Here is a 17393-nt window from a genome sequence, read left to right as displayed (position 1 = left end):
TATCTATAATATCCACATGGAGAGAAGAGTTAGCTGAATATGCTTATATATAGACTGCTATCCAAAAAGATTCCTACTGTTAGGACATGAATGTATATTTGCATATCCTAAAATCAGGATTAGCTAATATACCATCATATACTTGCATCACGAATGGCTAGTTGTGAAAATAAGTTCAATATAAAGCCTAGTGCAAGCATTTTAAAATTTATATTTCCTCACCATGAATATAGTCAGAGTTCAAGCTTTTCCCTACCTTGATATATGCTTACCTATACATTTTATCATTTTTCTATTGTCTCCTACATTTTTAGTAGTATTTTTCTTTGGACAAAAATACCATTTAGATCTTAGAAAGATTCTGATATGACTTATAAAATTATAAAACACAAATGGATTTTTTGCCCGTAGACACTTTACTCATTCAATCCCCACGACATCCAATACATAAATACTATAAACAAAAGGACTAAATTCTCCATATTCACATTAATATAACAATCACCACCATTTTGGGATATGATATGTCATCTCATTTACTCCTTCCTCACAATAGGCAAGGAATAGATTCCACTATTCCTGCTTTATGAATATGAAAAGAGAATCTCAGAATGTATGAGAAACTTGCCCAAGTCTCCTGCTAGTAAGTGGACACAAGATTTAAACCCAAGTATGAATGACTCAAAGACCCACCAGATTATAAATTGTTCTGAGTCAATTATTTGGAATTGTGAACAATTTCCTCTAGAGAAAGCACTATGGCCTACTGTGAACACTGGAATGAATGTTGGGTGGGAAGCAACCTAACTGAGTGTACTAGTTTTCTATTGCTGCTATAAGAAATTCCCACAAACTCAGTGTCTTAAAACAACACAAATTTATATTGCTTCTTAAATGAAATATAATATAGTTATATTCATTCTTATACTTCTATAGGTCAGAAGTCTGATATGGGTCTCACTTGGCTAAAATCAAGGTGTCAGCAGGGCTATATTTATTTTTTCCTGGAGGATCTAGAGAAGATTCCATTTCCTTGCCTTTTCCAGTTTCCTGAGACCACCTACATTCCTTGGGTGAGTTTATTTCTCCATCTTCAAACCCCGCAATGTAGTATTTCTCTGACCCTTGTGCCCTCACTTCTGTCTCTTGACTACAGCCAGGAAAGTTTTCTGCTATTTGGGACTGATATGATTAGAATGGTCCCAATAATCGAGGATTATCTTCTCATCTCAAGGTCTGTAACTTAATCACATCAGCAAAGTCCCTTTTTGCCATGTGAGGTAATACAGTCACAGATTATAAAAATGGGAACATGCACATCTTTGGGGGCTGGGAACCGACATCATTCTGTCTATTACAATGAGATTATTTGTGAATGACTGACAGTCAAATTTCCCTGCCAGAGGGGTTTTGGTTTTTTTTTTTAATATTTTGGGGAAGATGATTGTCTACAAAAGTGAATCTCAAATTAGCAGTCCAATAAAGTAAAATAATGTAGCTAAATAAAAGCAGTAATAGAAATATTTTTTAATCTAATGAAGTAAATTTTTGGATAGTAGGAAGAAGGAAGATTTTTGGATGACTGAATATTATATATGAGAGTGGGGCCCATTTTAAAGATTTAAAGAAAAAATCTGGGACATGGAAATATGATCTTCTGCTGGGAAATGGGGCAGATACTAGATGAAAGGAATAAAAATGGGGAGATACTTGGAGAAAGAGGGGACTGGAATAGATACAAACTTCCAAATAATAATCATAAAAACAATATTTTTGAGCATTTAATATGTGCCAACTGCCATGATTATAACTTTGAATTTATTATTTAATCATTATAACAATTTTATAAAACATGTAATATTATCCCAATTTTACATATGTCATAAATGAAGGTTAGGGAAATTAAAGAATATAGCACAGTGCAAGTAAGTAGTAGAGCCAGGATTCAAACCCAAGTTGGACTTACTCCAAAGACCATGCTCTTAATTACTGTGCTCAACTATGATAGAAATTCAGCTCTGGTAGAAATTTAACAACCAGGGAAGTCCAACATGGTATGGAGTATGTCCCAACAGTTGGAAAGAATATAGTCAAAGATTAACAGTTTAATGCAATAGTCAAGAGTCCAAGAACATGGACAGCACTGGGAACCCTTCCACTGGCAACTCACCTCATCTTCCCGATCTTCCAGACACATCGAGTGACTGGACTCCATTCACTATGAGCAGGACTAATGAAGGAAGACATGAAAACTGAAAACTAGGCAGATGAATGAGGCAAAAACAAAAGCACAACTAGATGGATAATTGTGCTACTATAACTGGAATAAAACTGATCAATTTGTAATACAGCAAAAGTGAATGAGACCACAAGGCTGAAGTCAGATCAACAGCAAAAGTGATAATGCTGATAATGAGACTGTGATGTTCAAGCTCCCTTAATCTGTTCTAAATTTGGGGTTGCTTTTAGAGACTGATACAGGACCTAGTCTACAGAAAGCCAAGTATCTCCTGCTCACCAGCCATGAAAAAGAGGAGAGATAAACTTATTCCAGAAAGGTTAGCCTTGCTTAACAAGTTTGCTTAGAGCACAGCATCGCTATATTGTACCTGCTTTCAAAGAGCTTCTTTTTCTTTTCTCCCAAGGTAATACCTTTTTAAAATCTCTACATTCTTGTATTCCCTCCAACCCCAGCATTAACACAAGAGTTGCCAAAACAGGGACTGCTTTAGTCGTTTGGGTCATTTGTAATTAGGTTTTTCTGGAAAGGTACATGAGCCAAAGTCAATCCAAAAGACAAGAGAAGTAAGACTGAAAGGCTGGGAATGTATCTACAGAAAAGAGAAAAGAGGTTTCACTGAAGACAGAATTCATATTAAGATAGATGGATTTGAGAGAGATGAGCATGTCATAAGTTTCTTCTTTTTCATCAACCTGGAAGTGAACAGCCTGGATTTGAAGAGACAGTTATACATCAGTACTTGGTTATTCTGAAATCCTGCTACCATCCAGGTGTCAGATCTTATTAGTTCACATATGACCACCAATTTCAAGAGAGATGCCAGGAACACAGTCTCTGGGCTGTCAGCACAATTTTAAATCATGTCATTTAAACATATTCTTGTTGGTCTTTACAAGCCCTTTGTTTACTGCAGGTCTTAGTCTGAATAAAGATTTCAAATCACTTCATAGTTTAACAGGATTTTTAAGTCACGTTTACATTTTCTCTAAGACGTCAGCACTGTATCTCAGCTCTTCTCTCCAAATGCAATAACATGACAATAACAGATGTGGGGATTTCCGATCTTGTTTTAGATGTAGAACTGTAAAGCAAGTGAATTTAATCTTTGAAGTACGTTCTTTCCTGTTTTCTGTATCCTATTCTCCTGATCAGGCAACTAATTTCTTTCTGTTGCCTCTAGCTCCCAAGTATTCTTCCTACTGCCCTTCTCAATGCAGCACTGGTTGTTATACTTCTGCTGTCCCCCATGTCAAATTCATTCTCCAAAAGTTCTAGTTTTAAAAAATTAGTTATTGTAATATGATAAAATGTGAGACCAAGTGCTAATGACCAATGATGTTTAAGGATTATCTCTTTACATACATCACTGATGTTTGTTTATCACTTAACTACACCTACGAACACTTATCACATGCCATGTACTATGCTTGCAGGTTCACATATGTTATCTCATTTTGGGGATCTTCAATGCCTTCTTTACCCTTGGTTCCAGAGCTACCCATAGTCATTCCTTAAGTCATGGGTAGCTCCTTAAGAACATAAGAAAACAACTGTCGATACGAACTGCCTGGATACTATGATTAAAAGACTGAATGTATTAAAACGCAGAAATAAATAGTAAATGTTTTTAATAATAATAAGGAATACAAAAAATGTCTGGACAGTCCTTAGTTGATGACCCTGGTAAGTTATAACTTGCATTCTTGGTCAGATTGCTGTATTCTTTCTTCAGGACAAGGAGTGAATAATAATGGATTTTCCTGCAACCTGACAAGGCCATCAGGAAAGACAGTTTTGGTCAAAGCGCACTTTACTGACTTCAAATTATAACATGTAGCTAGCTTTCTGCTCTGTCATTGAGGAAGGTTAGGTCTGGTTAAGTATGTGCTAAGGTCAAAGCTGAATCACAGCTAATGTCTAAATATAGACCATCTTTTAAAAACTGTGGCCTCTTTTCCATGGCTGCAATGTGTACAACACAGGAGTTAGATTTACACAGAGAAGCTGCCTTTTCTTAGAGAAAGTAGGTCCAGTGAAAAACACTGGCTTTTAAAATAAGGAAGAAAGTAGGAGTGTGCAAATTAAATAAAGATAAGTTGTTAAAGGTTAACTAGTTTCTCCTGGTGGTGTTATAAGCAAATGGCATAGTCATTCTCTGGTTCTAAAATATTTAGATGTTTTATTTCAGTCACATAGTGGGAGCTGAGAACAAATGTGGGTAAACCAGATACAAAATACCTTCACAGAACATAAGCTAAAACCTATTCCCTTAATTCTTCGGTGTTGAATCATCTGTTATGTCTGGACCGTAAATGTGAGGAATGCCAAAGTAGCCCTGGTATTGCCACAGATACAAGGAAAAGCATATCTACCCTGAAAATGTTATCATCACTGCTATTGTATTAGTTTTCTATTGCTACATAACAAATTACTGGAAATTTGGGGGCTTAAAATACCTATTCATTATTTCCCAGTTTCTGTTGATCAGAAGTGTGGACATAGGGTAACTGGGCTCTCTGCTCGGGGTCTCACTAGACTGAAATCAAGGTTTTGGCCTGGCTGTATTCTCATCTGGAGCTTAAGATCCTCTTCCATGTGTATTCAGGCTTCAGAAAAATTCAGAAAAATTTAGTTGCTTGAAGTTATAGAACTGAGGTCCATGTTTTCTTGGTTGCTGTCCATGAGATTTGCTCTTAGCTCTCAGAGGCTGCACTCAGGTTTTAGCCATGTGGCCCTCTCACAACAAGGTAGTTTACTTCTTCAAGGCCAGCACTAGAATCTCTCCTCAGTTGGCTATGCTGGGAGGGAATCTTATTTAATGCAATGTAATCACATAGTTGACTATACTATCACCTTTGCTATATAATATAGCCTAAGCAGGGAGTGAGTCACTACCTCACTGTATTCACAGATCCCACCCACACTTAAGAGAAGGTATTGGACAGGGCCTGTGGGAACAGAAGCTTGGAGGCCATCTTAGAATTATACCTGTAACTATTAATCAGAACAAAGGCTGAATTCTGAACTATATGACAGAGGAGAGAGCAAAATGTTACTCATCTCCAGAGCCTATACGTTAAATGTAAACAGATTCAATACCAAGAATAATGTTTTCCAGGAGGAAACAAAACAAAAAAAATCTACAAATGTCTACCAAAATTCCCAGAGGAAGAAACTCAGGTCTCAATCTCAATGTACCCTTTGAACTATGCCTAGTAGAAATGCAAATTCCTATACAGACCAATAATAAGGCTTGCAAAGATTTGTGAATGGCTATCTGAAAGATACCTGACCTCAGTTTCAGTAACCCCAAGCCCTAACTTCCTATAAAACCACTCCTTTTACTACTACACTCCTTCTTTATATCCAATAGCTGGCTACAAGCCAGTGTGGTAACACTGCATTCTCTAGAGATAAAGTAAAAAATCAATATTCAAATTGTAACCCTGACATTTTCCGGAGTAGGAATAAAATAGCAGATGACCAAGTTTTGATTGTGGAGTATACACCCTGTATAATCACCTCCCCTGGAATGTGAGTGGACCTGTAAATATGAGGAGATAGTCTCTCCTTCAATTAGGTTACATTATCGGGCAAAATGATGGGATGCTCACTCTCACGATTATTTTATGTTATATATGATTCAGTCTGAGCAGAGTGAGGAAATTGTTTTGCTAGCCTTGAAGAGGTGAGCTGCAATGTTGTAAGAGGGTCACAAGGACAGGCTTTAAGGAACTCTTAGGAGCTGAGAGTAGACTAAAATCTAGCAAAAAAAGGGGGGGGCCTGCAAGATACTGACCTGAATGAGCTTGGAAGAAGACCCTGGACCTCGGATCAGATTGCATCCCAGATGACACCTTAATTTTAGCCTGGTGAGACAGGGAACCAAGCTAACCTGTGACTGGAAAGGTAACCAATGAAAACTATGTGATAATAAATTTGTGTTCTTTAAACTGTTAACTTTGTGGTAGCTCTTTATGCTGTATAGAAAACTAATATATAAACAAATTAATAAACAAAGTAAACAAACTAGCAAAATTAGGTTTAGGAACTTTCTGTAGCAACAGCTCTCAATAACTGAATCCCAACTGATCTTACTGCATAGCTAACATTATTTTCAGGAAATGTATTGAAAACTAAAACATACTTAAAATAAACACATTATTCTGTGCTACTCCAGGGCATAGTAGATGACAAACCAAAGCAAAAACTCCTCAAGGGATGAAAGAATGTCAGACCAGTGGGGACTGAAGCAAATAACTCCAACAAGGTTAAAAGAAAATCTGAATAATTAATAATGGTGTATATTATGTGGACTCATACATATGCAGAGAAGCAAAGCACACTTACTCTGAAAGTTGTTCACTGAGAAGTCTTGAGGATGATAGAATCCTGCTTTGCAAATGCACTGATAGGCTCCAAGCACGAATCCTAGACCTTTAATTGGCATACACTATGAAAAAGAAAAGACAGCAGTAGAGTTGATCACAGTTTATTTCACAGTATAAAGACTCACAGATATCCATCACTACAAATGGTAACAGAACTATCACATTTTCCAGAAATAAAGTATCTCTTTTTTTGAACTCTTACTTTAGGTTTGTTTGTCAACAGACATTTTTTAGATGCCGCAAACTAAGTTTCCTTTCTAAATACATGTCATTATGGCTGTAGGCACCACAGAACTTTAACTCATTTATTTGCCATATGGAGTAAATTTCTAGGCATGGCTTTTGGGTTTGATGCCTCAAATATAATCGTATTGCTTTAAGAGATATTTCCAAAGCCTATAAGAATGCCTTAGGAAGGACTCCATGAAAATATTTCTATCATAGCAAAGGGAGGCAGATAGGTAGGTAGGTAGATGGATAGAATTTGGGATGTGAAAATTGCTTCTATGAATTAAATATTCACCAAATTTTCATCCTTGGAATAAAATAAAATAAAATAAATAAAATAACAAATTGGTGAAATAACAAGTAAACCTTAAAGTGCAAATTTGGAAGAGAAAAATAAAGATAAAATAATGATCCCAAGGGCTCTTTACCTAAAATCTCTTTCATAGATAAGTGTTCTACATTTACATAAATTTTTAAAAAATGATCAGCTTTCTAAATATGTCACATCAATAAATATAATAGACATCTCCCAAAAGCTTAATCTTGGTTTCTTTCAAAGATATCACTTAAATCTCATAAAATTTGGCTTAACATACTTCATTTCTGCTACATTTAATTACATAAGCACAGAATAACTTTTATTAAAATACAAACAGTACATCAATAAAACAGGAGTGTCTCAAGAATACAATCAACACTGAAATTTAATTTCTGCTCTCTACCAAGATGCCAATGCTTTGACTTTTTGCCATTATGATCAATTAGGAAATCTTACAATCTAATAGATTTTAGTTATAAAATGTCTCCCTAATACAGAAGCCCTGAAGAGAAAACTCTAAATAATTTAAATAATAATTCTACAATCTAAGCTTAATGATTGGTATCAAGATCAATATTACATACTATGAAAATTCCAAGAAATAGAAAAGTATTTATATATAAGGTAGCAAGAGCTAGTACATGTTCTAAATTCATACAGATAAAACAAAAAATTTTAACAAAGAGCTTTCTAAGAGACCTCCTTGAATATTTTATTTCATTAATTCTACCCCCACCCCCAGCCTTTTTCTTGCCCAAAACACAATTTGTAACTAATTATACCTTACAATCGAAAACACAGTTCCTGACCCAGAGCAATATACAAGAAGAGAGAAGTACCAATCAATTCAACTGAGTTGGCAAGTATTTATGAAATAACTGCTGTGGGCTTAGAAAATTCCTATAGAACCTAAACAAAATAACACACTATTTATAAAAATCCAGTTATACAATAGGTCAGATGATATTTCTGAACTATATAAATTAAAAACAATTGTAACTTACTTTTCAGAAGCACTAGTATTATGAATAGAGCATATTATTTGTGGTCAGTCAGAAAATAAGGATTCGAATTATGACTTTATCACTAACTAGCTATGTGAACTTGGGATGTTCTCTTAACTTCTCTGAGCCTTAGTTTTTTTAATTTGTAAGAACAATCATTCAGTCAAATTCGTGTACAGTCTTGAAGAAGGCAGAAACACCAAGATGTCCTAATAGGTTAAATATGGGGTATAAGAGGAAGAAAAGAATAAAGGGTGACTTTATTCTGTTTTTTTTGCCTGAGCAACCTTAAGACTGGAGTTGCCATCATTGACCTAGGAAAGGCTTCTGGAGGAGAAGATTTGAAAGAAAGAGCAGAAGTTCAGTTTTGTAAATGTTAAGTGTGAAGTGCCTATTTGAAACTGTAGGTATCAAATAGGCAGGCTGATAAAGTAGGGGGGAGTTTAGGAGAGATGTCTGGGCTGTATAATTTAGGACTGATTTGCACAAAAATGATACGTAAAGCCATGAAATCAGATAAGACTAGATCACTAAGGGAGTGCCTACAGGTTTTAAAGGACAGAGGTCCAAAGTGGTGAGACTCAAGACACTCTAGAGCTAAAAGGTTAGGCAGAAAGGAAGAAACAAAGAATACTTAGAAGAGTAATTCAGTGTGGTGTCATTATCTCATTAACTAGATTGTGATACTATGGACATAACATGTGAAATTTCTTGTGAGTTGCATTTAGTAAACATTCATACAGCATAGATTTATCCAGGTAAACTGAGTCTTAGATACTAAGAATACAATAGTATACTCTAAATATTCTGCCTCACTGGAATTTGGAGGTTAATGCTATTCCTTAAAACAGCACTAAATTCCCTAATAATATGACAGTTTTGCAACAGTAATTCAGTTGAAAATTTTAAATGTTTAAGGCAGATCTGGAGTTTATTGGAATAAGAATATCTCTTTACAAGCTAACTCTAAACTTGAAATAAAAATGAAGGTTAAAAAAACCCTAGCTGATCAGATAAATATGACCAAATATAAAGTCCATTGAGCATAAAAAAAAGTTTCCCAGTTTTATTATGGAAAACACAGAATTATATTATTAGTTACCTCAAACTCTTTTGTTCTATTCTTAAATTAATTTACATTTTCAAAGAAAAGAAAAAAACATTCAGTCAGAAAGCATCAATAAAAGAATATCATCCTGCTGTATTTCAATATTGTGGGACCTACATGGAACTCATGTGCTATTGCTTATATATGTTTGCCTTAGTATAAAAGTGATCCTGGCTTATTTTTCTATTAATGGTTATAAATTTGCAATCAGCTTCCCATGCTTTCTTGCTCCATCTGCCATCACCATTCTGTAGCTACTCTTAACTCTGCCACCTCCCAACCAAACTTATACATTTTCAAGATTAGGCAACTAGTTTAGTATTCAAACTAGTTTTTAAAAGTATGATGACTACTCAACTAATGTTGATCATATTTGGACTGAGGAGCTGTTTTCTATAATTTTTAAAATTTAGAATTTTAAAAAGATTCTCATGTAATACAGGAAAGTCTTCAGAATTTTACTCTAATTTAACATTCATTTAAAATATTCATTTAAAATATTAATTTTAGGTACTTAAGACATTCATTCATCTTAGATATTCAAGCCTAAACCTTTCTCCTTTATCTTCATAGAAGTCCAAGAGGGTAGAAATGGAAAAAGCAGTACTTCTTCCTCCATAGAGGTAGCTGTTCCATGATACCCTTTGATAAACACTAAGCATCTTGTATTAAGACTTATGGTATCCCTGTGAATGAAGTAGCTACTCACAAGACTGGATGCCCTCTTCGATGAACCTACAATGCCCATACCTACTAAGCCATCAGCAGAGATATACTAAGGATAGTCTTCACCACCTATAATCAAAGTCGTGTTCCTGGGAGTAATCCAGATCCAAACGCAAAGAGATGGTGGTCAAGAGTTTAGAGAAAAATAGATTCCTAGAAATATAGAGCCTATCAAGTCTGAGTCATGAAGAAATAAAAATTCTGGACAGATTTATAACTAGTAAGGAGATTGAATCAAAAACCTCCAAATGGAGAAAAAAGCCCAGGGCCAGAAAGCCTCAATGGACAATTCTATGAAACAGTCAAAGAAAAATTAACACCAAACTTTTCCTCAAACTCTTCAAAAAAAGTGAAATGAAAATACTTCCTAATTCATTTTGTGAAGCCAGCATTACCCTGATAGCAAAATCAGACAAAGATACTATAGGAAAAGAAAACTATGGACCAATATTCCTGATTAATATTGACATGAAAATCTTCAACAAAATAATTACAAACCAAATTCAGCACATTAAAAGGACTACACACCATAACCAAGTGGGACTTATTCCTGGAACACAACGATAATTCAACATACAAATCATTCAATGCAATACAGCATACTGACAAAATGAAGGACAAAAACTACATGACTATTTCAAGTAATTTAGAAAAAGCATTTGACAAAATTCAACACCTTTTCATGATAAAAACACTCAACAAACTAGGAATAGAAGGAAACTATCTCAACATAATGAAGCCCATATATGAAAAGCCTATAGCTAACATTATGCCCAATGGTGAAATGCTGAAAGATTTTCCCATAAGATCAGAAACAAGGCAAGGCCACTGTCACTTCCATTCAGCATTACTGGAAGTCCTACTAGGCAGAGTAATTGGGAAAGAAATAAAAGGCATTCAAAAAGAAAGAAAGAAAGAAATACAATTATCTGTTTGCAGAAGACATAATGTTACATGTAGAAAACCCTAAAGATTTTGCCAAAAAGAAAAAGAAAAAAGAAAAAAGAAACTTGTTAGATTTAATAACCATATTAAGCTAAGTTCCAGGATATAAAATCAACATACAAAAATTGATGAGTTTCTATACACAAACAATCGCAATCCAGAAAGGATATCTAAAAAACAATTCCACTTATAATAGCTTCAAAAAGAATGAAATACTTAGGAATAAACTTAACCAAACTGAAAACTACGAAACATTGCTGAAAAAATTAAAGATACAAACACATGAACTGGCAGTCATGTTCATGGATTGGAAGACTTAACACTGCCAGAATTCCCAGGCTACCCAACGCAATCTCTATTAAAATCCCGACGGCATTTTTTGCAGAAACAGAAAAACCATCCTAAAGATCATATGTAATCTCTAGAACCCCAAATAGTCAAAGCAATCTTGAAAACAAAGAACAAATTTGGAGGTCTCATACTTTCTAATTTCAAAAACATTTACAAAGCTACAATAATCGAAATAGTGTGGTACTGGCATGATGGCAAATATATAGACCAATGGCACAGAATAGAAGGCCCAGAAATAAACCGTCATATATAATGATCAAATGACGTATGCAAGGATGCCAGTACCATGCAATGGGGAAAAAAAAAGGGCAATCTCTTCAATAAACGGTGCTGGGAAAACTGAATATCCACATGCAAAAGAATTAAGTTGAACCTTTACCTTATAACATACACAAGAATTAACTCAAAATGTATTAAAGACCTAAACATAGGGCCCCAAACTATAACTTCTAGAAGGAAACAGGGGAAAAACCTTCATGACATTGGATTTGGGAACAATTTCTTGGACATAACATCAAAATACAGGCAACAAAAGCAAAAAATAGGCAAATGGGACTACATCAAATTTAAAAACAACTGTGCATCAAAGGAAACAATCAACAATATGAAGGGCAACCTACAGAATGAGAGAAAAGATCTGTAAACAATGTATCTGATAGGGGGTTAATATCCAGAATATATAAAAACTACAATTCAATGACAACAATAACAACAACAACAACAAATCACCTGATTTAAAAATGAGCAAAAGATTTGAATAGATGTTTCCCCAAAGAAGATATACAAATGGTCAAGACACATATGAAAAGATGCTTGACATCACTAATCATTAGAGAAATGCAAATCAAAACTACAATGAGGTATTAGCCTATACCCATTAGGATGGACACTATCAGTAAAACAAAATAACAAATATTGGCATGGATGTGGAGAAATCAGAATCCTTATGCACTGTTGGTGGGAATATAAAATAGTGCAGCCACTATGGGAACAATATGGAGGTTTCTCAAAAAATTAAAAATAGAACTGCCATATAATCCAGGAGTCCCACTTGTAGGTATATATCCAAAATAACTAAAAGATCTTGAAGAGCTATTTGATACCCAGTTCACTGCAGCATTATTCACAAAAGCCAAGAGGTAGAAGCAACTCAAATGTTCATCAATTGATAAAGAAAATGTGCTATATAATTACAATGGAATTACTCTTCAGTATTTAAAAAGAAGGAAATCCTGTCACATGCTAAAACATGAATGGATCTTGAGGACATTATGCCAAGTAAAATAAGCCAATCACAAAAAGATAAATACCATATAATGCCACTTGTATGTGGTATCTAAAGTAATTAAAGTCATAAAAAAAGAAAGTAGAATGATGGCTGCCAGAGACTGAGGAAAGGGGAAATGAGGACTTGTTCTGGTGGGCATACAGCATTTCCCTTTTGCAAGATGAAAGAGCTCTAGATCTGTTACACGACAATATGTATACAGCTAACCTACTGAACTGTACACTTAAAAAAATGGTTAAGATGGTAAATTTCATGTTACGTGTTTTTTACCACAATCAAAATTTTTAAAAAGGAACTTAGAGAAAAATGGTCTTTCTTCCTCAACAATGTGTATGTAAACTCTACAGATGATACTGCAACACATAATTGGCAAGACATACAATTCATCTCAACTCCTGGGGAACATAATTGCAAAACAAAACCTGGCCAGCTTGACAGTCATGAAGATTTTGTATGAAGGTACTACTGAGCAATGCAATGGCTAAAACAAAGGCTAAACTTAGGTATGTTTGGCATTTAACAGAAATAATGCTTGTGCCTAAGGATCACATTTACATATAATTCTGAAGAAAAATTAATTTGGACCTGAAGGAGGCAAAAATAAAATGCAAATACAATAAAGTTGATATAATTCAAAATCCTCTAGAAATGGGTCTTTAAATACTTTTTTTAAAACTTTGTTTTGGAATCTTCCTAAAATGCAAAACACTTCCTGACTTCACTGAACTGAACACCAGGAACAGAATTTAACATTTTCTTCCTGAGTCAAAATTGTTACTTTGAACACTAGGTACAAAATGATGCTGAAATACACTGATGCCCTCTGGAGCTACTGAAGCTTTATGCCTATTTTCTCATATACTAAATACTAAGACTGCTGAACTTTTTGAGTTCTTATGCTTATTTTTTTTGTTTTTGTTTTTTTCCTTTTTCCTTCTTTATTTTGAACTAACAGTTGTCGTATTTTAAATGTAAAATATGGACATACTGCTAGAACTGTCTTTTTCCTTCTAATTTATAGTTATAATTGCCTGTATACATGGAAACTAGATCACGAAGCATGAAAAGCAAGAGTATACGCAATAATAAATAACAAGGTAAGAGTAAGTAAGATAATAGTTAATATTTTCTGAGTATTTACCATATGCCAGGCACTGTTCTAATGCCTGCACAAATATTAACACTTTTAATCCTACATCAATTCTATTATTATCTCTATCTTAAAGATGAAAAGAATCGAGGCATAGACCACTAAAGTAGCATGCCCAAAGCCACACAGCTAGTAACTGACAGAGCATGGATTCAACTCCAGGGGTGTGGCTTCAGACTGACTACTCTCCACAAAATATGGGTACATAGTAGCATTCTATAAACAAGAATAGATGCTAACACCTGGTCACTTTGGAATGTACCTTGATTGTTCTAAGAGGTTTATTTTTCCATTTTTCTTGGTTTGGGGCATTATGCAAATGATCAGTTTGCTGGATCATTTAGCTTCAGGTACGTGAAAATTATTAATTTTAAAATATATGTACATAAAATATATTTTAAGGCATGCAGTTAATTCTTATACCTGTTACAAATTTTAAAAGCAAACCTCTGCCTTCCCTGCAGAGTTCCTTAGCTCAGATCTTGGAAAATGAATCTTCATTTCAGGGCATAGAAATGAAGTATCTCTTCTCTACCTGAATTCCTGAAACAGAAGCCCCTCTGGGTCTGAGGAGAATCATGAGGCCAGCTCACAGATTCTTGATCCCAAACTAAACCCAGCAAGCACAGTAACGGAAACCAAGGACATTCATGGCCATCTAGACTGTCACTTCTTTCTCTTTATTGGCAAAAACATGACTCTGCTCTGCTTGGACAGAAGACTTACCTATCTCCAGAAAGGATTTCCTGTTGTATTGAATTTGCTGAACCTTATTCAAAAAGCAGATGGCAACAACACAGGCACAAAGAAAGAGGCCTGATGCTGGAAAGATGCAGTAGTAAGTGGGTCTTCCAGATTATTTTTAAAAGACAGCAGCTTTTTTCCCCTTTTACTCCTTCTATGTACCTTGTGAAGAAATACTATAAAATGTTGAATTTGTTAATTTGGGAGTGGGTTTGGGAAGATATGGTACTAAAACAGGTTAGTTATACTATCATCCAGTGGCTCTTCTCCACAACTATTTGCAAGTTTATTAAAAACAGAAGGAAAATACTCTGAGGAAATCTAAAAGGCCTCCAGGCAATGATAGGGTACACATCACTCATATATTTCATCAAACAATCTTCCAAAAAAACAAGAACTCATGAATAACAAATAATGCAGTATTTCACCAGGGTGAAAAGAACTGTGTTTTGTCTCTATTATTCATTAGCTGGCAGAATCTAGTTTAAAAAGCATGATGGACTGTAGCAGGGGAGGGGGTGAGGAATGAGGGGGTATTTTACCTTATGATACAGTTAAAATTTAAAAAGAGACTGTTTTCTATTATTAGTTTTTGACATGCTTGTTGTATACCCATCTGTCACAAAACAGAGCTAAGGGACAACAATGTAGCATCTGGCACAAACACATTACAAGTCTACAAACTTCACACTGACACACAGCAAGATGCTTTGTGGGGGCTGAAACTGACTCAGGGAAACGTCAGGATTATATCTCATTGAGTGAACAAGCCCAGTGTTCCAGACCCTCTTAACAGAAACAGCCCCAAACGCTCGAGCAACACAGTGCTTTTTTTTTTTTAAGATTTTTAAATTTATTTATTTGACAGAGAGAGAGACAGCGACAGAGGGAACACAAACAGGGGGAGTGGGAGAGGGAGAAGCAGGCTTCCTGCTGAGCAGAGAGCCTGATGCGGGGCTCAATCCCAGGACCCTGGGATCATGACCTGAGCCGAAGGCAGACGCTTAACGACTGAGCCACCCAGGCGCCCTGAGCAACACAGTTCTTAATATGCTCAACACTTAAAAAAAATTAAACACTGCCCTCTCCTAAACCCCAAACTCACTATTAAGCAACTATGTTCTACCTTTGACACCCTGTGTTTCCTGTGGCCACAGCTCATAACCACTGGGGATTTTCTTTTCATTCTTGACTTAATTTAGCTCTTGTTTACTGAGCTTCATTGTATGCTATTTGCTTCAGTAACAAAGAGGAACAAAGTCATGGTCTAGTTCTCAGAGAGCACAACCCACAAGCACAAGAGCAAAATCAGAGTTACTATAGGTGCTATGCCCTGTTCATGGCTAAAGGGCTTCATATACGTTTCTTTCTTTCTTTTTGAGTAGTCTATCTTTAGATATTTTCCTAGAATTATTTGTTAAAATATAAATTGCTGTACTAAGAATAAAAATTAATAAAAGGATATATGTAATATGATTTTGATTTTGTAAAATTCAAAAGCATAAAACTTTTATAAAGTACTGTTTAAGGATATATGCATATGTGAAACTAAAGAACAGAGTGATAACATAAAATTCAGGATAATGGTTACCTTTTGGTGGGATAGGATGAGGGAGGAGTATACAGGGAGTTTCTAAGATACTGGTAACAATCTATTTTTTAACCTGAATAGTGGGTACAATCTTTATTGCAATAGCCCCAGCTCCTAACATAGTGCTTGACATACAGTAGGTACCAATAAGTATTACTAAAATGAGGGAAGGGAGGAACTGACTTTAATTTCTAGCTATGATACATTATCTTATAACAGGCTGAAGTTCCCACCAAAAACAATTAAAACATCTGGATAAAATGAAAGAAAGAAAAAGAAGGGAGGGAGGGAGAGAGGAGAGAAAGAAACCAACTAACATACCTACCTATGTGGAGACATCAGAAAACTGTCAATGGAGCCAGATTGAGGGGCCAAGATCACAGAAAGAAGGGGAATGCACAGCTGTTCTATATTCTACATTTCTGAATCAAACTTAGTATTTGATAATATGAGGCACTGGGGGAAGACTAAGAATCTGAAAGATGGAAGCTGGTAAAAGGTAGGAAACCAGGAAAATTAGGTAATCTCACAGGCCTGAGGAGAAAAAATAATCAATTTGGGGGCTGTAAAAATACTCAAGCCTAAAGACAAAATCCCAGAGAGAATGAAAGTGCAAGGAAAGAAGACTGAGCCTCAAAAAATTTTGTTGAATTTTTAAGTTGCCTAAGGTGAAAGTCAAAGAAGCAAAGCAGAAACTGAAGGGAGACAGAGTTGAATTTTTGGCAGCATTACAATTTTAAACTCTTAAACTGGAGTTTAGGACCTTCCAAGGACAAAGGTCTCTAATAACCATCCAAGGTTCTCAGTGGCCCTCTGGAGTGTTATACCCTAGGAGTGAATAAATAATCTGAGCTTTTCATGGATTTCTGCTCATTTTGGTACTGATCAAGCACTACTTGGATTAAAGTGATCTGTCTAGTAAAGTATCACAAACAGGATAGAGCCTCTCTGGAAGAAGGCAATGCATACAGAACCACTTTAACAACACAATGTCTGGCATTAACTCTTAAATTACCAAACACACCATGAAAAAAAGACAATGTAAACAGATCCACAAATGACTAGGTACTCAAGTTATTGACACAGATTTTTTTTTTAATTTTTTAAAATTTTTTTATTGTTATATTAATCACCATACATTACATCATTAGTTTTAGATGTAGTGTTCCATGATTCATTGTTTGTGCATAACACCCAGTGCTCCATGCAGAACGTGCCCTCTTTAATACCCATCACCAGGCTAACCCATCCTCCCACCCCCCTCCCCTCTAGAACCCTCAGTTTGTTTTTCAGAATCCATTGTCTC

At 35.3% G+C, this 17393-nt stretch overlaps 1 protein-coding gene across 1 annotated transcript in view; it reads right to left on the bottom strand.

The window, feature by feature from the left end:
* Positions 1-17393, bottom strand: part of GPR158 (G protein-coupled receptor 158) — a 449562-nt gene that overhangs the window by 220207 nt on the left and 211962 nt on the right. The window contains exon 3 of the mRNA XM_078075255.1: positions 6593-6695. Coding sequence (XP_077931381.1) covers positions 6593-6695 — 103 coding nt within the window. The remainder of the gene's footprint in view (positions 1-6592; positions 6696-17393) is intronic.

This window comes from Halichoerus grypus, chromosome 6 (genome assembly GCF_964656455.1).
Source record: "Halichoerus grypus chromosome 6, mHalGry1.hap1.1, whole genome shotgun sequence".
Taxonomy (NCBI): Eukaryota; Metazoa; Chordata; class Mammalia; order Carnivora; family Phocidae; genus Halichoerus; species Halichoerus grypus.
The sequence above is the reverse complement of the archived record's forward strand: the minus strand, read 5'-3'. Positions and strand labels throughout refer to the sequence as shown.